This window comes from Falco peregrinus, chromosome 13 (assembly GCF_023634155.1).
Source record: "Falco peregrinus isolate bFalPer1 chromosome 13, bFalPer1.pri, whole genome shotgun sequence".
In the NCBI taxonomy this organism is placed as follows: Eukaryota; Metazoa; Chordata; class Aves; order Falconiformes; family Falconidae; genus Falco; species Falco peregrinus.
In genome coordinates this window covers 24,279,796-24,307,391 of record NC_073733.1, presented here as the reverse complement: position 1 = coordinate 24,307,391, position 27,596 = coordinate 24,279,796, and the positions used below count along the sequence as shown (strand labels likewise).

The 27,596-nt window shown below is 47.1% G+C and overlaps 1 protein-coding gene across 6 annotated transcripts; it reads left to right on the top strand.

The window, feature by feature from the left end:
• Positions 1–20: 20 nt before the first annotated feature.
• Positions 21–26,693, top strand: HEPH (hephaestin). Of its 6 annotated transcripts, none has more exons than XM_055817777.1 (21): positions 24–157; positions 2,932–3,128; positions 5,394–5,635; positions 6,344–6,556; positions 7,115–7,294; positions 7,675–7,929; positions 8,530–8,698; positions 9,908–10,047; positions 13,013–13,144; positions 13,694–13,905; positions 15,561–15,711; positions 16,039–16,251; positions 17,052–17,262; positions 17,528–17,667; positions 18,565–18,696; positions 19,661–19,767; positions 20,518–20,743; positions 22,188–22,327; positions 22,693–22,855; positions 23,999–24,031; positions 25,572–26,693. In XM_055817777.1, exons 2-21 carry the CDS (start codon positions 2,968–2,970, stop codon positions 25,814–25,816), a joined length of 3,465 nt encoding a protein of 1,154 aa, XP_055673752.1. In that variant the 5' UTR covers positions 24–157; positions 2,932–2,967; the 3' UTR covers positions 25,817–26,693. The 6 variants fall into 6 exon arrangements, with proteins under 6 accessions (XP_055673754.1, XP_055673752.1, XP_055673749.1 ...); XM_055817774.1 differs by having other exon boundaries at positions 5,391–5,635; XM_055817776.1 differs by having other exon boundaries at positions 62–348; positions 5,391–5,635.
• The last annotated feature ends 903 nt before the right edge of the window (positions 26,694–27,596 follow it).

Below are 27,596 nucleotides of genomic sequence, written 5' to 3'. Positions count from 1 at the left end.
GCCGCCCGGCCCGGCGACTGCGAGCGTGACTGTTGTTGTGCTCCCCGGGGAGCGCGGCCCCGTGACACCGCCGGGCGCCCTTAAAGGGGCCGCCGCGCGACGCCGCGCCTGCTGTGTCCCTGGGGAGAGCCCGCGTCCCGCCCTAGCCGCCCCGTCGGTAGGTGCCGGCACCCACGTGCCGCAGCTCCGGCACTGCCCCGCGCTGCCAGGGCTCACCGTACCGGGGGGCTGAGTCCCCGCCCGGGCAGGCCACGGGGCGCTGAGCTCGGGGCTAGGCCGGGCAGGCGCGCGCCGTGGGAGGCCCTGGTGGGTGTCTCGCGGCCCGGGCTTCGTGTGCGCGGCCTGCAGGTGTGTGGCGGGGCGGCCCAGTCCCCGCGGGCGGTGGGGGTGGGCGCCGGGCCCTGGAGCGGGGGCGCCTGGGGCTGGGGCGCCTGGGGCTGGGGTGTCGCCGGGCCCTGGAGCGGGGGCGCCCGGGGCGGGGTCGCTGGACCCTGGAGCGGGGGCGCCCGGGGCGGGCGGGGGGGGTGGGCGGTGCTGGGCCCTGGAGTGGGGGCGACCGGGGCGGGGGCAGCGGGCGGGGCCGCGCCGGCCCTTTCTGCAGCCCAGACTTTGTCCCCCGGGCACCTGTGCGTCCCGGCCCTGCAGCTCCCGCGCCGGGGATGCCCGCCGGCTGCGGCCCCGCTCGGCAAGTGAGGGGAAAGACGGGCAGGGGGCCGGGTGAGGGGAGGGGGGCAGGTGCGGGGGAGGACGGGCAGGGGGCCGGGTGAGGTGGGGCAGGTGGGGGGCCGTGCTTTCCCCCCCCCCCCCCCCAGCACTTTGCTCCCCTCTTTCTTGGGCAGTGGTTCGCCTGGAGTCAGGGGTCGGGCAAGAACCCGCCCCTCAGCCTGTCTGCCTTGGTAACATGGAAGCTGGTTAGTCAAAGGAACTATTAAGCCGTGTAAAAAAAAAATAATATATATGTATTAAAAAAGCCCAACAGGGAGGAACTAAGTTCTGAGAGGGTGGCACTGAGGGGTTTTGTGGGCCTGGAGGGGTGGTCAGAGGTGGGGTCTCCTGTTGGTCCCTTGTGTCTCACTCATTTGCATCTTCCCCGTCCTGCAGCGCTGCTTTCGCAATTCCTGTGCTGTCAGTGAATCGGCAAAGGCGAGTCTTGGGAGTGAGGATTCTGCTACAGAGTACTAAGGTTCAGGGACGAATGTAGTACAGAGTTTGGGGTTTGGGTTTTTTCCTTTTTTTCCTTAATCAAGCCATATATTTCTTGATGATGTCCCTTCCAACCCTGACCATTCTGTGATATTTCAAAGAAAAACTGACTTTTTGGAAAATAATTTAAACTTGATTTCCTTAATCTTGCACTAGTAGAGTAACTAAATGGCGTTAGTCTGTGAAGAGAATGTGTGAGTGGGATTAGTCTAGCCTGTTGAGCCTTCCTTGAGTGATGTTTTGCCGTTCCCTAAAATTGCTGCAGAGGTACATGAAATGTTGTGATCCACCTCTAGCCTGAGGTCCGGACAGGAACTTTTGTAAAGCCTCCATAAGGCTGTCCCAAAGACTTCTTTTCAACACCAGAGCATGTTCACAAGGCATTTAGATTGCCATGACTTCTGGTTTTGTCTGATTTATCTAATTTGTCTCAGTAGGCAGTTTTCACAACCAACTTTAAGATTCACTGTTCGCCCTTGGTATAAAGTCTAAGCTTTGTCCTTTTCTAGGATTTGGTGTTGCTTACAAAACCTGTCAATGTAAGAGAACATAAAGATTAGCCTGCACTGACCCCCAGGGCTCAGCGGCAACCAGTCCCTGAGGCTGGCTGTGCTGGGTGTGCTTTCCCTGGAAAACTGCTCCTATGTACTTTGACCTACGTTGACAAGAAGGCTGCTGCTTCAGCTGAGTTGGAAGCATCCCTGTGGCCCTTCCCAGCAGGGTGTGTGCTGGCAGGATGGGAGGTTTCAGGCTGAGGGCTGGTGCCACTGGCTCTGTCTTTCATCATTGCTCTCACCGCTGCCGTTTGCTAGTATGGTGTGTGTGTGCGAAAGATCATGAGCACAGCTCTCCCACTCGTTCTGTGCCAATAAAGAGGTCGCAAAGCATGGAGTTTGGTCTGTGCAGGTATTTCACCTCTCTGAACAGCACTGGTTCCTGGAGCAGCGGTAGCGGGGAATGAGGTTGGTGAGGTTAGCAGACAGTGTGTAGCAGCAGGATAGAGCAAGCACTGCCATCATCACTGCTCTGTAGTGCACTGCATGGGAGGAGGCTGTTCTGTGCCTGAGCCGCTTCAGGTGTGCAACAGGTCCTTCTGAAGGGCTTGCTGCTGGAGCAGGGCTATGCTGTGCTGATGGATCAAAACCATTGTGGATTTAGAGAGATCCCTACAGCCCCTTTTTGAGAAAGGAGGGAAAAAAGGTTTTTCCAAGTTGAGAGTTGCTGTCTCTCAACTTCTCAATTTAATGACTGGAATAAGTAATACTTTATTACTATAGCTTCTGAGGATAGTACAGCATGTTTGGAAGGTACTTAGTCCAAGTGCCTTTTGGTCTTAGTACAGGTGCCTTTTCTGCTAACATAGTGCTTGCTGTGAATCTGCTGACCTTGTCTCCTACGGTGTGAAAGCTTACTGAATGAGCAGTATCTTCTTAGTGCTATGAAGCAAAGCATTTGGAAGACAACTACAGACAAAACCAAAGGTTAATTAAACTGTTACGAGATAAGGATGTTTTGTATTGGGGGCTGATTAGCAAGGCATTATCTTCACCCACCTTGTGCATTAATTTTGTTATGGGAGTGATTTCTTTCTTGGATATTTGAATAATGATCCCAATAGGACTTCTACCTAATTTCTTCAGACCCTCTCAGAATGTCCAGTACCTTCAAACCATTTGGTCATATTCTACTTGTGTTTCATTACCTTTGTTGTTCTGTTCTCCCAAATAGGTGTAACCTCCAAAAGTGCCTTCACTTCAGGTTACGATGGGATTGTTTTGGTTGTTGCTGCTTTACATCCATGTGCTGCGACCCTTGTTTGCTGGAGGTGTCACCCGAGTCTATTACCTGGGGATCCATGAGGTGGACTGGAACTATGCTCCAACAGGAAAGAACGTACTCTCTAACCAGAGCATTGCACATAACCTGTATGTTTAGTTCTGTCGGAGTTGAATCTGGTACTGGCTTAAAATAGGAATTTTGTGAGTAATTTCATGCAAGTATTCTGAGGCATCTAAGCAAGTGAGAGACGTGATCTGATAGATGCCTGATCTTTGAGCTTAATATTTAATTTGTTTTACGATAGGAACATAGGAACTGTATCAGTGGGAAAATAAATGGTCAGTTTAGTGGAGCATCCAGTGCCTGTACTCGAGAGAGAAGTACCAATGCTCTGTAATAGAACAGATTGTGCAATACACTGCCCTGGGGTTTCATTTTTCTTAGTTCCAGCTGGTGATTAGCTGGTGTATCCTGGGGCATGATGACTTTTTGCCTTGATGTAAATGACTTTACAGAGCTGGCTTGTTTTTGTTTAAATGGAATTTTCTGCTGGAAATTTTAGGGGTTGTTTGAAAAATGTTTTGTGGGGGTTTTTTTTGCAAAAGTAAATCTGGAAACTGCAATAATTACTTTGAGTCACTACAAAAACAGGTTTTGGTTTTAGGTTTCAAAATGCCAAACCTTTTTCTTTGGTGGCTGTTGTTTGGTTGTTTTTATATAGCTTTCCAAAGCCTTTTAAAGGCATTTGTGCTTCTCCCTGCCACCCCTACTTGCTGCCCCCCAAATTTTCTCTCTGGCAAATAACCTGTATTTCTTGACCTGTTCTTAGTCATTTACCTCTTTGTAATAAATAACACTTGGATTTATACATACCTTTCAGAAACAGCGCAGCAGGAGTAGGAAGGGTTCACAGAAAAACATCAAGGTCTGTCAATTTAGTGTGGAAAAGTTAGTTCTCTGAAGCTGCTGAATAGACTTAAATTAGTTCACAGAAAAGGAAACCCCCCAGAATTCAAGATTAATGAAGATGTTATCACTGACTCCTGCAGTGATAACAAATGCCGTTGGGTTTTGTTTGCTGTATCTCATAATACATGAAGAGAAGGAAATGAAATTCAAGGCTATTAAACTTAAAAGCAATTTAAAAGCTGTTCTGTCACAGCAAACAATTAGCTAATGAGATTTATTTGTACAATGATTGTAGAAACCAAATTGCTAGCAATAAGAAAAAGTTGTGATGGTGATATGAATGACAGAGATAGTAAAAATGCTTGAAGTTTTTTTTGGGGGAAGAAATGGACTATGTGGGATGGAAAAAGAGGCACATCTATAAAATGAAGTATGAATTATCTGTGCATTCTTGCCTAATAGTGGCTGCAGGGATTGTATAGCTAGAGCCCAGCCCTTCGCGATTTTGAATGGCAAGGGCAATGCTTAATATTTTGGTCTTCACTTTTCATCTTCTGGCGGTACGCGCTTAGTTTGCCTGTTTCAGGGCTACTTGTATTACTGTGCAGTGATTGACAGTAATGGGCAAGTAGGAGGAGTAACCTCAGCTCTCATTTAGCTGGTCCCACTCATGCCTGGACCATGATTCATCTCTTTATCTGTTAAGAATTAGTCATAAAGAGCAAATACGCTCATGAGTTGAACTTTAGTACCTGTATGAGGTTTTAACTCTGGAAGCTGGTTATGTGCTGGGTACGTGCCTGCCTGACTTGTCTGCTATTTTACAAGTAACTCAGAATCTGTTAAGTGAAAAATCATCTTTTAGACTGTGAATTCTGGCCAGAGAGCTCAGGAGATCTGCACACACACCCCCCCGCCCCGTGCCTCTTGTGATTTAGTTGTGAATGCCATGAAGGTGTTGAAGTAAGTTTCTAAAAGCCTAATGAAGGCTGAAGCTGGCATGAGAAGGGCTTTGGTCTTCCCTGTGACAACCACATGTGAATGTCAGGGAGGCACCATCCTTCCCATTCCTTGTTTGCAAGGAATGGCACAGTTCAGGGGTGCACTTTGTTTATTTGTGGAGAACTGGGGATGGGGCTGTGCGTGGCAGCAGGTGTCTGGCCATACTTGTGGCTGTGGTCCCAGGTGTTACCCAAGGTGGTAACATGCTGATGTCTCCCTGTTGTTTCACATGCTTGGAAGGCAGACAAGCCTAATGGCTGGTACTGCCTGTTTCTCAAGAGGGCTGTGCTACCTGTGTCACAGCAGCCAGAGGAGTGGGAGGAGAAAGTTCATGACTTAAAGCATGCTAGGGTAGAGCACAGATGGTCCTCTGTACTGCCAAAGCCTTTGGGCTTACCTGGAAAAGCTGTGTGTTGTTGTCACTCTACTGTGTTATTGACCAGCTGTTTTATATAATGTATGACTCATGGTGTCTCTCCCTTTTCTGAATTTAACAGCAGGGCCTCAACATTCCTCCATCCTGGGAAAGACAGGGTGGGAAGCACATACAAGAAATCTGTCTATAAGCAATACACAGACTCCACGTACACCACTGAGATTCCCAAACCTGGCTGGCTGGGGTTCCTTGGGCCCATCATCCGAGCAGAAGTGGGGGATACCATTAAAGTACACTTAAAAAATTTTGCTAGTCGACCGTATACAATCCATCCTCATGGTGTTTTCTATGAAAAGGACTCTGAAGGTAAATGAGCCACTGCCATAAAGGAGACAATTTTTTCTTGATGGGAGCTTAGGAGTATATGCACTGTAAAGCCACAGACTTGGTTAGCCGAAAGCTTTCCAGCAACTGCATTTAGGTGTTTAGTGAAGTCAGCTGATGTTGGGTTGGCAGGTTCACAGCTCTGGGAGTAGTCTTCTGACCTGGGCAATATGGTACACAGCCCAGATTTCTTGATTTTAGAAGAACCTCCAAAGCTTGCTAGTGGGAGAGAGGTGCAGGAGGAAGAGAGCTATATTCATTTTTTGAAGTGCTGTAGTAGAAGTCATGAATGTGATGAGCTTCAGGGAGTTCACAAGAATGGTGAAGTATGAGATCAAAGAACTGCTGTTTGAAGCAACCCAAGAGAGCTGACAGTTGTAGAGAGCTGACTGTGGCACACTGCAGAGCTGAAGGCAAAGTAGCAATAGGCAGAATGGGAATCATCTTTCTGACTTTGTGCTGAACTATTTACTGGGCAGGTTGCCTTATAATGGCTCTGTGCCTCAGTTTCTCTTTGAGGGAATGATGATTAAATACTATTTCAGCCTTGGGATGGTGAATCTCACTTTGAAATTTGCTACCCAAGTGTATATGTGCAGTGCTCTGAGTGAGAGCAGCTCAGTATAAGATTACGTGTGTGGGCATCTCTGCTTTTGTTGAATGGATGTTGTGATTGCTCAATTGTTCTAGGATCCCTGTATCCTGATATGTCCCCCCAGGATCAGAAGAAGGATGATGCTGTTTTCCCAGGAGGGAGTTACACTTATACTTGGACTGTCCCTAAAGATCACAGCCCAACTGCTGATGACCCAAACTGCTTGACTTGGATTTACCACTCTCACGTTGATGCACCAAAGGACATTGCATCTGGATTAATTGGGCCATTACTTACATGTAAGAAAGGTAAAAACTCCAAATAGAAAGCAGCTGAGGGCTGCAGTTTCATACTGTGAAGATTTTGTGGTGACTTGGAACAAGGATAGGATAAGATACTCTGGTGGGCAGTTCCCAGCTTCAGGGGAAAATGCAGCCCTCAGTACCTGTGTTCTGGTTGTTATGTTGTCTTTATCCCTTAGTGGCTGGGCAGGTGGGCTTGTAGGCATCTTGATTTGAGAGCTGTCTGAATCCATATTAAAAGCAGGAATCTTGTCCAAGACCTAGTTTGTGTATTTAAAAAAAAAAATGGGGGACTGTTTGATTTCAGCAGGAGTAAGAACACTGAAGGTGTTGCAGTTCATCCATGCAGCAGCAGAAATGCTTGGGAGTGAGAAATGTATTAGCAGGGATATATTAGAGAAGTGAGTTTGCTAGAACTCTGCAGTGAGCTGTGCTAAGGATGGTGGGGAAAGCATCTGTCTCTAACTTGTGTGGTAAGAGTGACTCTTCTATTGGTGTGTTGAGCCCTTGACTGATGTCTGATTTTCTGCATAGGTGAGTATTCATTTGTCTTTTTCACCCTAGGAATACTGACTGGCAGTTCTCAGAGGCGCCAGGATGTGGACATTGATTTCTTTCTGATGTTCAGTGTGGTGGATGAGAACCTAAGCTGGTACCTGGATGAGAACATAGCATCATTCTGCACAGATCCGGGCTCTGTAGACAAAGAAGATGAGGAATTCCAAGACAGCAACAAAATGCATGGTCAGTGTCACCTTTGTGAAGCTGCTGACTCTGCCCAGACACTCCAGGGGTGTCTGTGGTCTGGTATCTTGAAATGTGCATTCTGCTGTTGTGTGGGTAAACGGGAGATAGCAAGCTCTGAGATCACATGCTAAACTGTGTCACAGGGACAGTGCAACAACTCCAGAAAGAAGTGTAAACCACAATAAATCTTTGGCTTGAGTGAGACTTGGTTAAGTTGCTTGGAGATTTTGAATACACTTAATTTTGGGAGTGAATTGTGGAGCTGGGCTCTCCAGAACAAGAGAAGGAGGATTTCTGGTTAGGTCTATCCTCCAAATGTATCTGTACTCTGAAAAGCTCTTTTCTAATCTCTGATTTTGACTTGCTTGATTTTGCAGCTATTAATGGTTATGTGTTTGGGAACCTCCCTGAGGTGACGATGTGTGCTGGGGATTATGTTTCATGGCATCTCTTTGGGATGGGCAATGAAATTGATGTCCATACAGCCTACTTCCATGGAGAAACACTCAATATTCGAGGCCATAGGACAGATGTGGCCAGCCTCTTCCCAGCCACTTTTGTTACAGCAGACATGATCCCCAGTAATCCCGGGAGATGGCTACTGAGCTGTCAGATCAATGATCACATCCAAGGTAAGGCAGAGGCTGGAGTATGTCCTGCACCCTGCAGCTTCCCCCCCCCCCCCCGCCCCCCCAGTGTGGTCCTGTGATGTACAGTGTGTTAGGGGACAGTGCCTTGGGCAGCATTCCCACTAAAAACATCCTTAGGTGAATGGAGGGATATGTCTTTATAAATTGCGGTGGACTGATTATTAATGTGCAGGCCAGGCTTACTGGGGATGACTTGCACCATTGTGTGATGTTCCACGTTGATAGGTGGTGAAGACAGTAAGTTTGGTACAGCTGAAAGCTAGGATGAGGCAGTGCCTGAAGAGCTCTAGTCCCTCTGAGAGGCACTTGTATGGTACATCTGAGAGTAGCAGAAGGCTCTGTTTGCTTTCTGTCCATACTTCCGTAGCATCCAATATGCAAGGTAAGTGGCTCTGCTCACTAATGCAAAAAACTCCTTGCTGGGGAAACCACCCAATTCCCTTCTCCCAGCTGTGTGCCTTTTGAGACAACAGAGGAGAAACAGCCAGTCTGTGATAGAAAAGGAAGGTGGGACTGTGTTCATTGCCTAGCCAGACTGGCTGCGAGGTGTTAAGCATGTGTCTTTTGCCATGTCTTGGATAGCTGGGATGGGGGCACTCTATGAAGTCCGGCCCTGTTCTCGACAAGCTCCAGCATCCACCCTGGAAGGGAGAGTTCGGAAATACTACATAGCTGCAAAGGAAGTGCAGTGGGACTATGGACCTTCAGGGCTCGACCAAAGCAGTGGGAAACTGCTGAGTGAGGCAGGCAGGTAAGCCAGCAGTTGATGGGCTAGGGCAGTATTTGGGGGGCTGCTATGGAAAATAGGGAATTTCTTTCTTGCCAAAATACATGCCTGCAGTTCACATGGAGTACATTCCATGGGAAGGTGGATCGCTTCTGGAAGCATGGGCTGTTGTAGGTAGGCTGTACCAAGAGCAGTACTAGGTACCTCAAGGGACTTCATGTGGAAGCATGCTGTGTTTTGTAGTCTCAGCCACAGATGCCAGGAGTCCCAGCTTATGTAGAACATGAGCTGCCACACTTGTCACCACGTTTCATTTCTGCTTGCTGTGCCTGAGCTAGGAACAGATCCATATGATTGATGAACCATTAAGAAAGCACATCTTGCAGAAGACACAGGGTGGCAGAGCTAGCCTGCAGATACTCTTCAGTGTAGCTTTGCTGCAGCAAGCAATTTCTAGGAAATCAGACGTAGTGACCTGGATGACAACCTTCCATCCCACATGTCAGATGGTTGTGATAGTACTTGGTGAGTGGTTTCCCCATTCAGATTTTGAGTAACTGAAACAAAGGTGTTCCTCTCCCTCCATTCCTTTCCCTGGGAAGCTGTTGGGAGAGGATATGCCTCTTTCAGATGGGGAAGTAGAAATGCAGAGAGGTTAATTTACTGAAAGTCATGCAGCAACTCTCTTGCAGACCTTAGAACTGAAAGCTCCTTAGACCAGTGAGCTGGCCTTGTAACTAAACTTCCTTTCCTGCAAGGCATATTACATTTGTCTGTATGTTTGGAGAGGGTGGTAGCAGAGGAAATAAATCTCTCTTTCCAGCTGTTGTGTGGGGTTTTCTTTCAGTTATGATTGCAGTTGTCCCCTGGCCTCTGAACTGTGTTTAAGCACTGCCTTTTGCTTTACTGCACTGTTGTTCAGTGCCCTCTTTTGCACATCTTCTATAGAAATGCTGTTCAGACCAGTGCCATCAAACCTGGCTGTTTCAGCTGGGAGAGGGCTGCATGTCAGAAGTGCTCCCGGAACACACGGGTCGATGAGCCTGTGGGATGAAAAAGCTTCAGAGACAAGCTGTGCTTTTTCCAAACCAGAGATGCTGTCCTTGTCTGAAAAGCTGCTTGATTTGGAGATGTTGCTGGCACTGCTGAAGGGGAGGGGTGTGGGGAAGGGAGCAGGAGAATAACAGGACTGATTTTCATAGAAATGACCTGATATTTGCTTTTTGCATTTAGACCTGCTGAGCAGTTTTTCAAGCGTAGCACTTACCGAATTGGGGGAGTCTATTGGAAGGCAAAGTACGTGGAGTATACTGATGAGAGCTTCCGTGAGGAAAAGCAGCAATCAGAAGAGGAGAAGCACCTTGGGATACTTGGTAGGAATCATCCAGTAACACAAATCCTCTTTCAGTGTCAGTGAGAACAGTGCTAATGTCAGGAGTGCCAGACAGCTGTAACTGTCCTCTCGTTTTGTGGTGCAGTGAGTGGCACAGGAGGTGTTTTGCAGCAGTTACACCCAAAGGTGAGGGGGCAGACTGAGGATGTGGAAAGGTAGCATAGAACCACTATTCTGCCAGGGCAGTTTTCAGAGGTTGGTAGTAAGGGCTGAGGGACATAGTGTCTTATTTGTAAATAGAGCTAAATGGCCAGTAGTAGCCCCTGGTTATGTCTTTTTGACTGAACATCTTCAAGGCATGCAACAAACCCCACTTTCTCACAGAAAGCTTCATCCTCTAAGCAGCTGCTTGCTTTATTATAGCTAACAGGGAAGGTGGTGAAGGAGAATGAAAGAAGAAAACGGGGAGTCTGCAGAGGCAAACAAATTGTGTGTGAAGGCTGTGATGTGCATGTTAGAGGCATATAGGTGTGGTCCAATTTCCTGCATCAGCAGTGACTAATAACTTAATAACACCAGAAATTAGCAACAACTATTCCAGCAGAGGCCACAGAAGGGAGAGAGCATGTGGAGTAAAATACAGACTGGGAGATGGGGGAGAGAGTAGCAGAGAAAAGTGAAAAAGAAGTATAAGAAGCTAAATAAAAGTTAAATGGTGGAGTTTGCATAGGAGAGATGCAGCACAATAAGGAGCTGACAGCATCCTGCTGGACCTTGGGAGTCGGGGGGGGGGGGGGGGGGGGGGCGGGGTGGATAAAAGGGTTAGTGTTGCCAGGAATAGCCACATTCTTACAGAAAAACAGGTGACTGAGGGAAAACTTAGATATGACTTTGCAGAAAGAAATTATAGGTATTTTCTACTGACAAACAAACCACTGAAGGATTAATTGATTAAAACCCCTGGTCAGATAAACAAGTTACATCTGTTGGAGTTACATGAATTCATTTGAACTGGCTGATTAAAGCAGACTTGGTGAAGTGGTCAGGGTGTCTAGAAGAGATATGAGGCTCTGGAACAGGGAGCTGCTGAATGTGATGTGGCATGGTGTGGACAGCCCATGCTGCATGGGCATGCACTGGTGGCTTATGCTGCCCATTCTTGCCCTAAACTACACAAAGCTATACTGTGGGGAAGGCTGGGTAGTCGGCTGTTAGCATTGTTGTTTTTCTTCATGAGGCTGTTAGACACACCAGCTGTGGGCACCTGACTGTCCATCACCCTGCAGCTCGCCCCTGCAGCCTGCCCTGTGCTCTCCCTCGCAGTGGCTGGCTGCAGTGCTGCCCAAAGTCCTGTGTGCTTACCAGCCACTGTGGGTAGCCCATCCAGGCCACCAACCACCCAGCAGGTTGCTTGCCTTTTGTTCTCAGTCTGTTGGTTTTACAGCCTACATCAGTTGCCCAAGGTGTTTAATGAACAGTGGGGATGGAGTTTGGGCCATCCAGGATGGGAGAGATGGGGAAGAAGAAGAGGGAGCCTCATCGGTGCAACAGTTGCAGTGGGATTGCCCTGTGGTAGACCAGTGGGCTAATGGGGTCCCTCTGAACTGTGAGGAGCAGTCCAGCCCTAAGTCTTAATTGCTGGAGCTGAGAGGGACATGGCTCCAGGCCAGAGAGGTGATCCCTCTCCTGCAGTGGAAGGAGAGTGGTACATTAACAAAGGGCTCAGCTTGGGGTTCCCCTGAGGAATTGGGGTGCCAGGCAAAAGAGATGTTAAGCCCCGAGGTAGCAGTTGCTGGGGTGCAGGGCTGGGGGACACCATGGTTACCTGTGGCTTTCAGGTGCTCTCCACTGGGGAACCTGAGCATGTGGAGGCACATCAAGAGTGTGGCCAAGAAGGCCAACGGCATCCTGGCTTGTATCCAAAATAGGTGACCAGCAGGATGAGGGCAGTGACCATACCCCTGTGCCTGGCACTGGGGGAGCCACCCCGTGAATGTGGGGTTCAGTTCTGGGCCCCCCCACTACAGGACAGAAACTGAGGGGCTGGAGTGTGTCCAGCCATGGGCATGGAGCTGGGGAAGGGGCTGGGCACAGTCTGGTGGAGAGCCCCTGGAGGTGCTCAGCCTGGAGAAACAGGGCTCGGGGGGGACCCCATTGCTCTGCAGCTGCCTGAGGGGGCTGGAGCTGGGCTGGGGGTTGGTCTCTTCTCCCAGGGAACAAGTGACAGGACAAGAGGAAACTGCCTTATGTTGCGCCAGGGAAGGTTTAGATTGGGTATCAGGAGAAATTTCTTCACTGAAAGGGTTGTCAAGCACTGGAACAGGCTGCCCACGGAGAGGGTGGAATCACCATCCCTGGAAGTGCTTAAACACATAGATGAGGCACCTAGGGACATGGTTTAGTGATGGATTTGGCTATGCTGGTTTAATGGTTGGACCTGATGATCTCAAAAGTCTTTTCCAACCTAAATGATGTGCATATCCAGGCATGGGTCTGCTGGTTTAGCTAAGCAGCAGCATGGCTTTCCTCATCCCCTCTCATGGCTGTTGGGAGTGGGCTGTGGGCCCGGGGGTCTGCAGGCTGGTGGGAACTGACTGGCTTATTAAAGACTCATGGCTCCTTTCTGGCTGGCTGCGGCCGTGGCCTACAGACAGTGGTGGGCTTTAGGGCATCCTGCACCCCTCTTTATGTGCCTGCCTGAGGCACACGCCTTCAACCTGAGGCCCCCTCAGCCTTTGTGAGAGACACAGCCCTTTCCTGAGGGCATTTCAGCACATCTGGCCATTTTGTTACTCCTGTGAAGGTCTGAAGCCTCTGCTGCCACAAATCCAAAGCTTTCAGTTGATTCTGCTCAGCGCCCTGCTCCCACTGTAAGGGCTGAGTGGCTGTCGGCAGTGCTGGCACTTCCCCCTCTCCTGTGTCTTAGGCTCCCCCCGGCTTTGGTGGTTTGCCTGGTCGTCTGGGGAGTCGCTCTGTGGCTGACGTGCTCTCTCCTATTTGTGCAGGTCCAGTGATCAAAGCTGAAGTTGGAGACACCATCCTGGTGACGTTTGTTAACAAAGCCTCCTGGCCTTTCAGCATCCAGCCTCATGGAGTGTACTATGGGAAGGCGTGGGAAGGGATGCGGTACCATGATGGTTTGTGGCTCCTTTTTATTGAGTGATTCAATGCTCGTGCTGGTGGAGGAGCTCCATGGCCCCTGCTGCAGCCAGGAAAGACTGGATGTGCTCAGGAGCTGGGTGGAAGCCAGACTGCTCCTATGAGCCTGCCTGAGGCCCCACTGATGGAGACCTTCCACTGAATCAGTGCCCAGGGAGCGTGCTGGAGGGTGCTGTTTTTCAGATGAAAATTGTAAAACAAAGCTCAGACCATTTCTAGCTGTTTGTAGACCCCATGAACAGAGGAATGTGCCCTGTGCACTCCATGTGCTTCCAACATTCATCTCGCCAGGTGCAGCTGGATCTGCTGTGCTATTTCCCATTGCCATGCCCATCTCTGCCATGGCACTGGGGGATTTTACTGAGGGCAGCGTGTGCCTTATAAACACACCCACATCACACTTCAAAGATGCCAGTAGTCTAGTGACATGAATGAAGTAAAGCCCAGTATGAATGCAGCTTGTGAGAAGATGTAACCAAGTTTGCACAGAGACCTTGAGAATAACCATGCCAACCTCTGTTTTAAAGGTCTGTCCCAGAATGGAGTTTCTGTTGCACCACTACACAATTTCACATACCGCTGGACTGTGCCGAAGCATGTTGGGCCCACGTCCAGTGACCCTCCCTGCTTGACCTGGATGTACAGCTCAGCTGCAAATCCCATCAAAGACCCCAGTTCGGGCTTAGTAGGGCCTCTGGTCATCTGCAAGCCCGGCACTTTGGACAGCAACGGCAAACAGGTAAAAGTTTTCCCGCCACACTTTTATCAGGTTCTTTGCTTTCTTGTAGAGAAAGGAAGCATCAGGAAAATGTTAGGGAACCTGATGAGAAAAACGTACGATAGCATGAGTATGGGAGAGTCGAATCAAAGCCACGAGGCAGGTTAACATCAGGACAGCTGGTGCGCGGGTCTCATGGGGAAGGCTGGTGGTCTGGGCTCCCAGGGGCTGCCCTTTAAAATGGTTTCTGGGCTCAGCTTTAAAACTCTAACTTGACTGAACAGCCGTATCTAGGGTGTGACTTTTATAGGTTGCTTTTGTCCTGAGACTTGGATAGCAGGCTGCTTTCAGATGCATCTGGAATATTAAATGCAGTCTTGAAAACATTGGAAAGACATTTTCACTTACGGGTGGTTTGCTTGAGTGGTACAGTGCTTTGAGGCTTGGGAGAACCTCATTTCTCCTGCAAGATCAGTTCATTTTCAAGCAGAGTTGGCTACAAAAAAGCATGTGAAAATGCATGTCAGTCTTTATGCTTTTGATGAAAGAGAGGTGAAATCTGAAGGGCAGCCAGAGCTTCCTCCTGGACTTTCACTCAGGGATAGTCTACTCATGGCGGTAAGTCTAGGGAAGACAGTAAATTAATATGCTGGGGAAGTGGAAGACAGATTAGTAGAGCCTTATTGTGAAAGACAGTGGGCGGCAGAAAAACAGCCTGCTGCCATCCTGGCTAGCCTGTGGTATGGATCAGGGAGTGGCTGACAGCTGAAAACAGCTGCCAGGAGAACCTCCCTGGAGTTTACTTACAGTGGTGGCACAATGTGGCTAAATTAAGAGTGCAGAAGAGATCAGCATGTTACACAGGGCAGAAATGTGAGCAGAGAGGATCCTGAATATACACAGGCCACTCTGTGAAGGAGCTGTGATAATTAAACACTTGCAGATATTGAAAGGATGTAAACAAAACAGGAAGACTTGTTGGTAAAGGTAGGATGGGGGGAAAAAATTACCTGGGGCAGCAATTCTGACTGCAGTTTGAGGCAACCCTTTTAATGAATGCTTAATTGGGAGAGGTGCACAGCCACTCCTTGTGCACCCAAGTGCTGTGGGCTGGGAGTGGCTTAGCCCTCACTGCAGGCTGTCATCCTGGGCACAGCTGAGGAAGCTGATGCCAGAGCAAGAGTCTGGACAGCACCAGTGATCTTCTAGTGGGAAACACACCAGGCTTTAGAATGTGTTTCTTAAGAGAATTAACATTCTCAAGGATTTAGGCTAACAAAAAAATTCCCAATCCAGGCCTGTGATAGGAGAAAGAAGGGTGGAACACAGTCATCAGCCTGTCTCGTGGGCTGGGCTCTGATCTCAGCTCTGGCTTGGACAGGCGGTGAAACCTGCACCTTAGCGTAGGGGTGGTGAGGGAAGGAGGCAATGATTTCATATCCTTGACTGGATTTTGATCACTTTACTCATGAAATATCATGGAACAAAAAACACAAGTGGTGCCTCTCATGGAACAAAAGAGGAACATTCAACATGAGTAAAAGAATGGAGCCCTGGCCTTCAGTGAGTCAAGTTTTAAGATAAAGGGGAACATGAGAACTGGGCAAAATAGATTTAACTGTAAGGATAGTTAACTGGTGCATTTTAAAAATTAACAGCCATCATTGTAATTATAGAAAGGGATCGACAAAGAATTTTACCTTCTCTTCAGCGTGTTTGATGAGAACCTCAGCTGGTATTTAAATGCAAACATAAGGTACTATTTGAGGATGGAAGAGACTTCTGTGAAAAAGGATGATGGCTTCGAGGAATCAAACAGGATGCATGGTATGGCCTGATGCTGTTCTGCATATAGCCGGAATGCACCTGCAGGACATGGGGCAGTTTTTCACCTAAAGATTGAGCTGGGAAGCTGGAATGGCTGTGTTGTATTGGCCTGAAATCTGGTGAGGCTGGGGGCAGTGGCTGGGGTGTGGGATGGATGTGGGACAAGAAGCGCAGCTGTCTCAGGAAGCATGTTCTGAGTATATTCGGGGGTGAATTACAAGCAAGCTGCATCTCCACTGACAGGCCTGCCCTGTCAAAATGTATGCGCAAAATGAATCTCTTGGCTGGTGCCTACCTGCAGAGAGTTAATTGTTCTCTCCTTTGCAGCTATCAATGGACTCATGTTTGGTAACTTGCCTGGGCTGAATGTGTGTGAAGGAGACAATGTGTCCTGGCACCTTCTGGGCTTGGGCAGTGAAGCAGATGTTCATGGAGCTGTGTTTCAGGGAAATACCCTGCAGATGAATGGGATGCGGACAGATTCAGTAAACCTGTTCCCTCACACATTTGCTACTGCATTCATGCAACCTGATAACAATGGTAAGTGCCTGCACATCTAATGTAGCAGCAGGAAAAGTCTCTCTTTGTAGTATTTGCTCCTGTGGCTGATTCTTAAGCACAGTGTAAACTCTCACTGGGTGAGCTGTGCTTTAACATCCTGTTTGGTCCCATTTACAAGGTCACAGCTCCTATATTTGCATCTGATTCTGGAGAAGAACAGGAGATAAAAGGATACTGTCCCAGACTGATTCTCTCGGCTGACACTTTCTATTAAATATTTGTAGTAACAGCCCCGATGGACATTGCTGCTTGTGACCTATAGAAACATGCAAATAGGTATTTTAGAATGAAGTAGCAGACAGTTGCCAGAGCTTAATTCCCCTGTCCATGGCTTGAAGAGATTCATGTTTGACAGGCCCCAGTCTTCCCAGTTTGCAGGACAGGCACACAATACTGTGTCGTCATCACACAATGTGATGGACTGACTCAGCTGCTAGTTGTCTCCTCCCCTTCAGCATTTGCAGGCTAGATCTTTTACTTAATCAGCATCTCAGCAGTGGTAGCACAGTTATATCATTTTATTGGTTTCAAGCTGGTTATTGCAGAAGAAAGACTACAGAGATGGTTTTTGTGTAGGACTTTTTTGTGCTATTCCTGCTTCATTTCTCTTAACAACCCCTTTTAATCTTGGCCTGTGGCAACCAAGCTCCCTAAACAAACGCATAGATACACAAACACACATACTGAAGCCTGCCAAGTCACAAGTGCTGCATGGCAAGCAGCTGTTTCCTAGAACCTTTAACAGTAACCGATTTCCTTGTTTGTGCTGCCTCCCTCAGGGATTTTTGAGATCTACTGCCAGACAAGCAATCACTACCAGGCTGGGATGAGGGAACACTATTCCGTTTCCAAGTGTGGAAAAAGGGATCCTGCACCTGCCCCTCAGTACAAGAGGGTGCGGACATACTACATTGTGGCAGAGGAGGTGGTGTGGGACTACATGCCTGACCGAAGCTGGGAGAGGGAACGGCACAACCATTCTGCAAAGAGGTAGTGCCCATCTTCTGGGGAAGCCATTGGCAGAGTTTCTCAGTAGACCTTGGTGAAGCCTATTGGGTATCTTGGCCATCTTGTGACCTGGTGCACATGATCCTGCTGGAGGTGCTGCTGATGGAGCTGCAGCACCACTGTGCCCACCTGTGCAGCCAGGGCAGGTCTCTGGGAAACCCGTTCAACTAGTGAACCCCTGCCACAAGTTAGATGTTTATTCCTCATGAGCTTTTGGGTATCTCAGCACCTATTCTGCATTTCTCAGCTACGCCGATGTATTTTTGAGCAATGAGAACGGACTGCTTGGCTCCAGGTACAAGAAAGCAGTTTACAGGGAGTACACCGACGGTACTTTCCAGACCCCCAAGGACAGGATAAATGGTGATGAACACCTAGGGATACTAGGTAAGGATACGTGCAGAGGGTACATCTTCCACTCACACAGCCGTGGGACTTGGACTGTAGAGCTTCAGTGGCTAAGGGCTGTAATCTGAAGGCCTCCTAGATATTAGGCATCTGGTGTGTTTGCAAGCGAGGAGAAACTTGGACTGTCTTCTATCCACATCTGCCAGCTTTGGAGACAGCAGTGAAGAGAGCCCTGAACACAGCTTGTAGTAAAGGCTGGCTGCTCATGCCTGCCTTTGCACTAGTTTTCTTTTGTCTCAGACAAAGCATTTTTCACGTCTGCATTTCTCTGACTGTAGAACTGCTGATTTCTAGAGGGCAGTCTGAGAGATGTAGGTGAAAATCTGTGAGAGAAATGCTTTTGGGGCAAAAGGAGGCAGGCCTTGGGAAGTGGGGGAGCCCATTATGATGACTGATGGAAGTCTGTGGAGGCACAGCTCTGTTATGAACCCAGGACTATGGTGCAAAGCAGCAAGGCTGAGGCAGTATATGCTCTTCAAAATAGGCTGCAGCTCCGATTTGTGATGCTGTCAGACCAGATTGAATATTACTGTGTTTTGTGAAACCAGCAGCAAGGAATGATCAAGATACGGAGTTTAGCATAGTGGTATTCAGAAATCAAGCCTTAGATGTACTGGGCACAGTTAAAAATGCATAACAACCTTCATTTACCTCATTGTGAAACTCAGTCTGGTTTTCTAACACTTGCTTGAGTTGGGACTGTCCTCCAGTTCTTTTTGTGGGGTAGAGATAAGGTCCAGAAGAGGGAGGGGAACATCATAAATATTATAAGGGAATATATTGTGGTGAGAGGATGTTGAGAGAGAGGTGGGAATATCCTCAGGAGATAAGTTGATGGATTTTGCTTGTCTCAGAGTACATTCTTCCTATCTCAAGGTCCTTTTCTGTGGGCAGAAGTAGGAGATATTCTCAACATTGTGTTTAAGAACAACGCCACTCGGCCCTACTCTGTTCATGCACATGGGGTGCTGGAGAGAGAGGCAGGACAGCTGCAAGTAGCAAACCCTGGTAAGTCACTGGTCTCCAGCTGTATGCCTGTATGGGCTTATGAAGCTAATTTTACCCTGTAGCTAGACTGTTTCCCTAAGTAGGCTTAAAGTACTTGTTTTCTTATGGTAGAGAACTGGAACTTAACAATAACTGGTCTTTCAGGTTCACCATAGTTTTAATGGTATCATTTGTGTGGGAATTGGCAGCCCTGGAAGTTCATACTCGGCTCTGACTTCTAGGATAAGTGTAGCACAAACTTTTCTGTGTGCAGCTTTTTTCTCCTTGACTGAGTGTGGCCTGTCTGCAGGAAGAAGAGAGGTGGTGGCAGTTCACATCTCAGTCAGTCCTTGGTAGCTCTGGGCTGACTGCCCATGGTGGAGGAAGCTGCCCCTCTTCTTTGGGACCTATGCTTTTTTTGTGATGTGCACAATGGCATGAAAATAGTACAGAATAGGAGGAATGCCAGGATTCTGACTGAAATCATAGCTCTGTTTTACAGAAATTGGCATCTGGACTGTGATTTTTGGTCCCCTTCAACTTGCACAGGCTGTCTAAGCAACAAACAGGTTTTCAGTTGGGCCCTGTCTTTGACACGTATTGCTAATGTGCAAAATATTAATTTTGAAAACAAATTGAATGAGCATCATAGATATACCTCAAAGAGGAAAGATCATCAAGCTCCATCTGTACTGAAGAGGTGGAACTTCCTTGGTCAGGTCCACCTTCAGAGATGGCAGATAAAACAGTTGTGCTGATACCAGATAGTATGTGCATCCTGTGACCCCTCTGCTTTGCTTGTGAAAGGGGAGCTTCCATCCTGCTCTTTGAGTGTTTGGGGAAAGAAGATGCAATGTCTGACGCAAGCAGAATTGAATTTGCACTTTGGAGACGAGGTCTTGTTTTGTCTTGCTTTGCATGCTGCTCAGCAGACCGGCAAGTGTGTGTATCACACTGGTGTTAGTGGTGCTTCTCTGTCGCACAGGCAACATTGTGACCTACCGATGGGAAGTTCCTGAGAGAGCTGGTCCAGGGCCAAATGATTCAGCCTGTGTTCCTTGGATCTACTACTCCACGGTGGACCCAGTAAAGGTAAAATAGAAGTTAGAACCAGAAAAGCCCAATTAGGCCATTTTTAATGCCCTCCAGAAAACAATGTGAGCTGAATATAATTCAGGGATTGGTCCAGCTGAAAGGTAGCAGTCTGACACTCTAATGGGAGAGGAAATCCTCCAGATTTGTGTGGATGTTTGTCCTTATTTTTTCCTAACACAAGCCTTCATAAAACAATTCCACTGTTGCATTGACAATAGCCTTCCTTCAGTTACTTGCAGGATATTGAGAACATCTCCCAGTCAGTCATGGTTTCTACTGGTGAGAGCCATAGGGCTAAACTAGAAAGGCAGAAATTATCCAAAATTCCCAAAATTAGGCCCCACGGATAAAGCAGGAAGATTTGAGCATTGCTAGAATCAGTTGTCATAGCATTGATTTCACAGGGAAACAACCTTGGAGGATCCTGCAATAAACAATCACATTCAACCCAGAGATCCTTCCCTTTTTATCTCAAGTTGCAGATGTTTGCAGATGTTTTTGCAGTCACAGATCCATTCATATTTATGACTTTTGGATTTGCATTCATACAAGCATGTATAGTCTCTGTTCTTGTGCTTTGGTTGCTGATGTTCAAGTGAGAATACTTGCGCAGTAGCACCATTTGTTTTAAGAGGGCTGATACAGGGAACAGAAAATACAGTTGCTGAAAGGCAAAGAGCTGCATACAAAAGAGAGGATTAGAAGATCTTTGCCTCAGAGATTATTTTTTTCCTTCATTCTGATTAGGATATGTACAGCGGTCTGATTGGACCCCTGAAGGTCTGCCGGAGAGGGGCACTGCAGTCCAATGGGATCAGAAAGGATGTAAAGAGGGAGTTTGCTCTGCTCTTCCTGGTTTTTGATGAAAATAAGTCTTGGTACTTGGAGGAGAATGTGGAACATTACAGTAAGGGAAATCACAAGGACATCAACCTGCTGGATGACAAATTTGTGGAAAGCAACAAAATGCATGGTAATGCCTTTTAGGTACCTGAGGACCCATTACTCTCTATGCAAAGTTGATGTTGACTCTGTGATGTCTATAAGTAGTCATTCACCCAAAAGCCAGGAGCCTGACTTCTAGTGAATGCCCTCCTCCTTTCCTGTTGTCAGTGGCACAAACAGAATTAAGCTGTCTTCTGTTCTCCGTATTGCAGCATGTATACAGCACAAATCTTTGATCTACAATGAAGGCTAATAGTTATGGCTGTCCCTGTTGGGAGGAATAGCAAGATACAGATTAGAGAGGTTATTCTCGGATGTGTCTGAGTAACTCAGGGCAAGAAATAAAATGTGAAATTAACTTGTCAGATTAATTTCATTCTGTTTGTGTTGGGACCGTTAGAATATGTTAGATCTCAAATTAATTGGCTGAACTATGTGGCTGCAATACATGGCTCAATTGTTTTAGCTGATTACCAAAAAGCTATTTCTACCATAGGAGGGTGAGCACACTTTTCTAAATTAATATGTTATTTATGATTATTTTTCTCCATACTATTATCTGGATCTATTTAAATATTCTCAGCAGAACAAGTCCCTTGGCAGTTGTGGAGACAAGAATGCGTTGTGTACTGTTATTACTACTGGTTTTGTACAGGTGATATAAAGAATCTCCAGCTGTACTTGTCCATGAAGTTATAATTGTTAACCAATATTATAGCTAGCAAAACCAATGTGCTGAAGTTGAATGCTTGTTTTTGGCTACATGAAGTGCCTATGGCAGATATGGGAGTAAAACACGGGTGTTGCTGCCCTCAGATCATGTCTCTTTCAGCTTTATTCCCTCTGTTGTCACCAGAGTGTGAAAGCTTCCATGTATGTGCCATTGCAATCAGCTCACTCACTGTTTAGTCCCTTTTCTGCATTTCCTTCTGGCTGTGCTAATTGTGAAATAAAGTCCTGCCATGTAGTGATTTTATCAGTGATCAGAGTGTAATGAGTGCAGCCAGCATGAGACATAGAATGACAGGGTTGCCCTTTGGCAGGATTTACCCGTTTTGATTGTTCAGCAAGGAAATTGTTCAAAGGTTTATGTGTATATAGATATGTATTTCCCTATTGTAGGGCTAAGAAGGCTGGTTTTATGCATCTTGACTTGTAGAAGCAACCACCTGTGCTGACTGACTGCAGGTTTTCATCAAAGGGTAGTTTTTGAGATTTATTTGAGCTGAGCTACAGCATGGCTTGGATGCAAGTCTTTTGCTATCTGTTAACAGAGCGGATAAGCAGTTGAGCTGGAGAGAGACTGGCAAACTTTTGGGGGACTGTCATATGGGGACTGCTGATGCACTGGTGTTGTGTGAGCTTTGTAGCATCTAATTTGCCCTGCATGTTCTTCCTCTGAGATGGTTCAGCATGTTTACCATTTCAGTAACAGCCTTTTCTACTCTCCCTGTATGTTACTTTCTGCACAGCGATCAATGGGAGGCTTTATGCGAACTTGCCTGGGCTGACCATGTTCCAGGGAGAGTGGGTAAACTGGTACCTGCTGGGATTGGGTCAGGAGGTTGATGTCCACACAGTCCATTTTCATGCTGAGACCTTCATATACAAGGTAAGAATATCCTGCTGCTGATAAAGCAGAGGCTGACCACTGACTCTGATGGACTTGAATTCTTGAATGTCTTTACAGTGCCTTCACCCAGTTAGGAAAGGGATGTGATTTTACACATCCGAATCTGACCCACTGAGCCTCTGTACTGTGCTGTCTAGATTAACCCTTTTTAGGATTAGAGATTACAAGAGTGTGTTTGCTTTCCCAGCTACAGCCCTGGAGCTGCTCTTTGAAATCTTTTTTTTTTTTTTGAGCTTTAAAAACTGCAGTAGTGCTGAAGTGGCCTCCAGTGACACTGACAGGATTTTCTTTCTGAAAAGATGCACAGAGCACTGCAGGCTGACAGGCTCCCTTCCCTTTGACAGAATGGGAAAAGCTACAGAGCAGATGTTGTGGATCTGTTCCCTGGGACCTTTGAGATGGTGGAGATGTTGGTTGGGAACCCTGGTACGTGGCTGCTTCACTGTCATGTCTCTGATCATATTCATGCTGGTATGGAGATACTCTTCACAGTCTTGCCTAGACCAGGTAAGGAGCTGTCACTGATTGCTACCATAAAACATCTAACAGCACTTTCTACTACTGCTGCTAAATTCTGAGTGTTTGCATCATACTTACACCTCTTTTACATACTGTAAGTAGCCATTTAATTGAGCAGATAACTACTACTAATTGAAGTTGTTCCCTTTGAATATGGTAATACCTGCAGCTGGAATTAATAACAAATTGGTTTCTGGGGTTTACTTTGCCTACATTATTATTATGAGTTTCATTTTAGCTTGTATCTGAGAAACAATGTTCAGTCATCAGCTAGTAACTTTTCTTACAAAGAATATTACCTGCAATCTAAATGCACATCCTAAGGCTTCTCATTTCACCAGGAAACTTGCTCAGAGGTGAGTGACATTCCATGCTGGGTTTGGCTGCCATGGAGTTAATTTTCTTCTTAGAAGCCCGTATGGTGCTGTATTTTAGATTTGTTACCAAAACAGAATTGATAATAGCAGTGTTTAGCTGTTGGTGAACAGTGCTTGCACAACATCAAGGTCTATGTTTCTCACTTGTGGGTTGGGGTGGGCAAGAGGCAGGGGAGGGACACAGCTGACCTGAACTGACCAAGGGATATTCCATGTCATATAACATCATACTCAGCAATAAAAATAGGGGGGGACTTTTTCCAAAGTAGCTGTCACTCAGGGACTCCCTGGGCATTGGTCTGCTGGTGGCTACTGATTGCTTTTGCATCACTTGGGTTTTTTGGGGGTTTTGTTTTGGGTTTGTTCCCCCTTCCCTTCACTTATTAAATTGTTTTTAGCTCAACGCACACGTTTTTTCCTTGCTTTTGCCCTTCTGATTGCCTCCCCCATCCCACTGAGGGGTGAGCGAGCAACCCTGCCAGCCACGTCAGCCCACCACGTGCTCAGAGACTTTGTGCTTTTCTTTGAAAGCCATAAAGGGTTGTGCAGCAGAAGTGGGCCTGCTTTTGAAGCAGGTAATACAAAACCACTCTTGATGTAATGTGGAGAGTGAAAGCATTGACAGGAGAAAAGAAAACCTGCAAACCCTGGAAAACAATGCTGCCTCTGGATCTGATCCTTGCCAAATGTGCCATGTTCTGGACTTTACCTGTTCAGCCCAACACTTTCTCACCCCCTTTTTCTTTCCTTTCAGAGCCAGAGCCTGAAGTCATACACTACAGCGCAGGTACAGTGTGTGTTGCCCTGCTAAATACTGTCTGTGTGTGTGAGGCGGAGGAGGGAGGGAGATCTCTGCTCAGCAGGGTGATTCAGATCTGTAGGAGAAGGGAGGAGCATCAATGCTGCTTACAGCCTCTCCCCTCCCAGGCTGGCCAGCGGGTCAGTCTGAGGCCTGGCTGCCGATGGATAACAGGGAGGGTTCCAGTTTAGTTTCTGTCCTCCAAATGTCTGTGCTCTGATGATAAGAATAAGGAAGCTGCACTTGTTGGGCTTGTTTGACCATGTTAGATGAAAAAGTTTAGTGGTCTTGCATCCTGTTAGATGTGCTATGGATGGATGGAAGGATTCATCTTCAGAGGAGAGTGCAAGCTTAGAAACTGGCAGAGATTCAGAGGGTTTTAAAGGATGGCATTGCAAAGGAGGAGACTTTTCTTCTCCCTTTCAAAACCCAAGGGGCGTCTTAGATTAGTTGTCCTCCCTTCCTGGACTGTCAGTGACTGTGGTTTAAGGAATTTCAACATTCACCATTACTAGTTAAAGGAGCTCAGTTAGCATGCAAACAAGCACATTTGCCTTCTGGTCTGTTCTTGCCCCAAGAAAAGAGCCTAAGCACGTGCCCTGGGTCTTTCAGATATTTTAAAGAACAGATGTGAGAAGATACTTGGTTGAGCAGCATCAAGGAGAAGGGGAGTAATAGATAAGAACCCTTTAAAGTTTTCTGGGGTAAAAGTCAGAATAGTTTATGGTGGTGATCTATTTTCTGATTTTTCATCTTTTTCCACAACTCCTTCAGCTGCTGTGAATAAATCCAGCTGAGCTGATTTCAGAGCCAGCTTGGGCCAGATGAAAAGACAGCCTTACAAGTCTTCAGTCTTTCTCTACTGATACTTTAGTCATTTCCTTCCCTGTGATGTTTTTGTCACTCAAAATGAGTGTAAAGAAGAGTAGGAAATGTCTTGGAGCAGTAGTGACAATATTAAATAATTTGGTTTTATACCACACTCGGGCATCAACCTGTATATGCTTACCAGGCAAAAGCCTTGATGAACAGTTGTTACCTGTGCAAATAGCCACTTCTCTCAAGAGCTTGCTGCTGCCTCTGTGTGGAAATACAAGAGAGCTCAGGATCTTAAGTGACTCGCCACTGGCATGACTGAGCAAGTGCACTCTAAAAAGTGATGATTAGGACAACAGCCATGTGTGGGGAGCTCAGAGCAGCTCTGGTCCAGATGCACATTTTCATCTCCATTCTGTTCCAAGCCCAGCCACTGATTCCTCATACAGCCTCAATTTGCCTTCCTGATTGGGCTGAATACCTGTGAGACATGGTGAGGTCCTGGGATGGAATGGCTCAGGGAAAGAACCATTCATTCTCAAATTTCTGTGTGACCTCAGGGATGAGGATCTGTTACTGCATGGTGGCTGGGTCTCCTTTGACTTGCTTTCATTGCATTAGGTCTTTCTATGACTCCCTTTTTATTTCTTGGAACATTTCAGTTGTGGTATTTCTGGCTTTCATTGGAACTGTCTTTTTGTTTGTTTCTCAGAGTTGCTACCTGAGGATAAGGATGAGTCCCAGAAAATCATGCTTTTTGGAGCTAAGTTGGCTCCAGGGCAGATTGAGGCCACAGTCATCACTCTAGCTGTTGCAGGAATAGTGCTGTTGCTGGTCGCCTGCTTCCTCCTGGGAGTAGTTGTCTATCTCGAGAGACAAAAGAAGTTAAGACGCAATCGGAGGTCCATCCTGGATGACGGATTCAAACTCATGTCTAAAAAGAATTCAGAGCTATAAAAGCCATGTACAAACTTTGGGCTGTGTGCTTGGAGCAGAGGCTGGATTACTGTCTACAGCAAAGATTTGGCGGCGTCATTTCAGTCATACACTGTAATTCTAGAAGTTGACGAGGGAAGGCTGGAGCACTGACCTCTTCATATGTCTTCCTCAGCACCCTGTAAAGGAAAAATCCATCCAGGAAAGATCCAAGGAGCCTTTGAACTGTCTGAAGACAAGTAACAAGAGTAAAAAGGTCCTTCTAAAAATACTCCTGTTCCCTGAGATAGAGGAGATACTTACTCTATTTTCTTCTCTCCAGGAAAAACTCCACTTGGTCTTTCTCAGCAGACTAGCTTAGGCCAGATTCCAGTCTTGCTCCATTGCTAGAGCAGAGTTGGGAATTGTCTCCCAAGAAACTGTGAGCCTTTAAAATCATTAATCTTAAAGGGGAAAGATAATCTTCTCATTTTTGTGAATCAGTTGTGAATACAGAAAAGAAAATGTTATTTTAGATTTGAATTGCTGTTTTTGATGAGTAATAGGACAGACACAAATTCAGGGCTGTACATGTCATGGTGTGAGAGCTCAATCAAGGACCATGACAACGGCTGTTGTTGCCTCACCATCAGCCTTGCTGTGACACATCCTTCTGCTCTCTGCACCCCAGGCAATGTGCTTTGATATTGGACATCTTGTGTCTTGTGCTAGGAGGTTTTCCAAGTGCTGCAGAGTGTCCTCGTAACTTCCCTGCACTGCAGTTCAGTCTGTGTGTGTGAAGGGCTGTACCTCACTCAGCACCTGTGCAGCTCCTTCTGCGACAGGGTCAAGGATGCTGTGGTGATCTGTGGTGTGGTTTGCTCTTTCTTTCAAATAAATTTTATTGAAGTTATCACTAGAGCTGAGCTGTTGCTGTGTTATTGCTGTGAGCTAAGCCAAGGATGCAGTCCTGTGTGAGCTGGAGTTTACCATTGGGACAGAAAAAGGCAGGGACTGCTTCCCCCATCGTGGTGCAATGGCAGTTTTGTCTGGGCAAATGTGGCAACAGTGAAGGAGAAAGCTGAAGTTCAGGTGGAATTCAGCAGTATGGAGCAAATTAGCTGCAGTCTGTGGAGTGTGAGGTAGTGTGGCTTGAGAATGTGGCTTGCTGTAATGAGGGATTGTACTAAGGGGACCCTTGCCTTTTAGATAGCTCAGAGTCATGGGTGTTAGAGATGGAGAAGCCTGTGCTGATAAATAAATGTCTACTGAGCCAGCTGTCTGTGGCTAATGACAGTCCACAGGGGGAGAGGAGCTGGGTGCTGGAGGGAGCCAGCTTGCAGCCAGGAGAGGGTGGGACACAGTGCCTCCCCTCTGGCCCGGGGGTGCCTTTGGGTTGGGGTCTGGCTTCTGGTGCCTGCGGCCTTGAGTCACATTCGGGGGGGTGGGTGGTGCATCCTCTGCCGAACTGCAGAGCTCTATAGTCCACCCTGCAGGCTGTGCTAGCCATCCTCCAGTGGCAGCTGTGCCCATGTGCTCACATCACCCCGCATTCCAAGTACCAAGCGGTTCCCTATAAAGTATCTGCCTTACTGGCTCACCCACAGAACCCCCATTATCTAAATGGATGCAGGTTAGTGCTTACATATTTCTGTTCCTGGTTTTAAATTGAAGGGGTGTAAGAGAAATCATTTCTGAGTGGCTTTCAGAGGCAATTAAAGCAGAGCCAGTTAAGTAGCTGTAATGACAAGGGACTCTGCTGTAGGGTATTTGGGTATAACAGCACCATTTTATTCAGAACAATAGTTATAATGTACTTAAT

Bases quoted from the DNA above. Each gene is read 5' to 3' on its own strand.
- HEPH (XM_055817774.1), top strand. From the start codon at position 2,968: ATGGGATTGTTTTGGTTGTTGCTGCTTTACATCCATGTGCTGCGACCC. The intron at 7,930-8,529 runs GTAAGGCAGAGG...TGTCTTGGATAG, and splicing joins GATCAATGATCACATCCAAG to CTGGGATGGGGGCACTCTAT. The intron at 24,032-25,571 runs GTACAGTGTGTG...TTTGTTTCTCAG, and splicing joins AGTCATACACTACAGCGCAG to AGTTGCTACCTGAGGATAAG.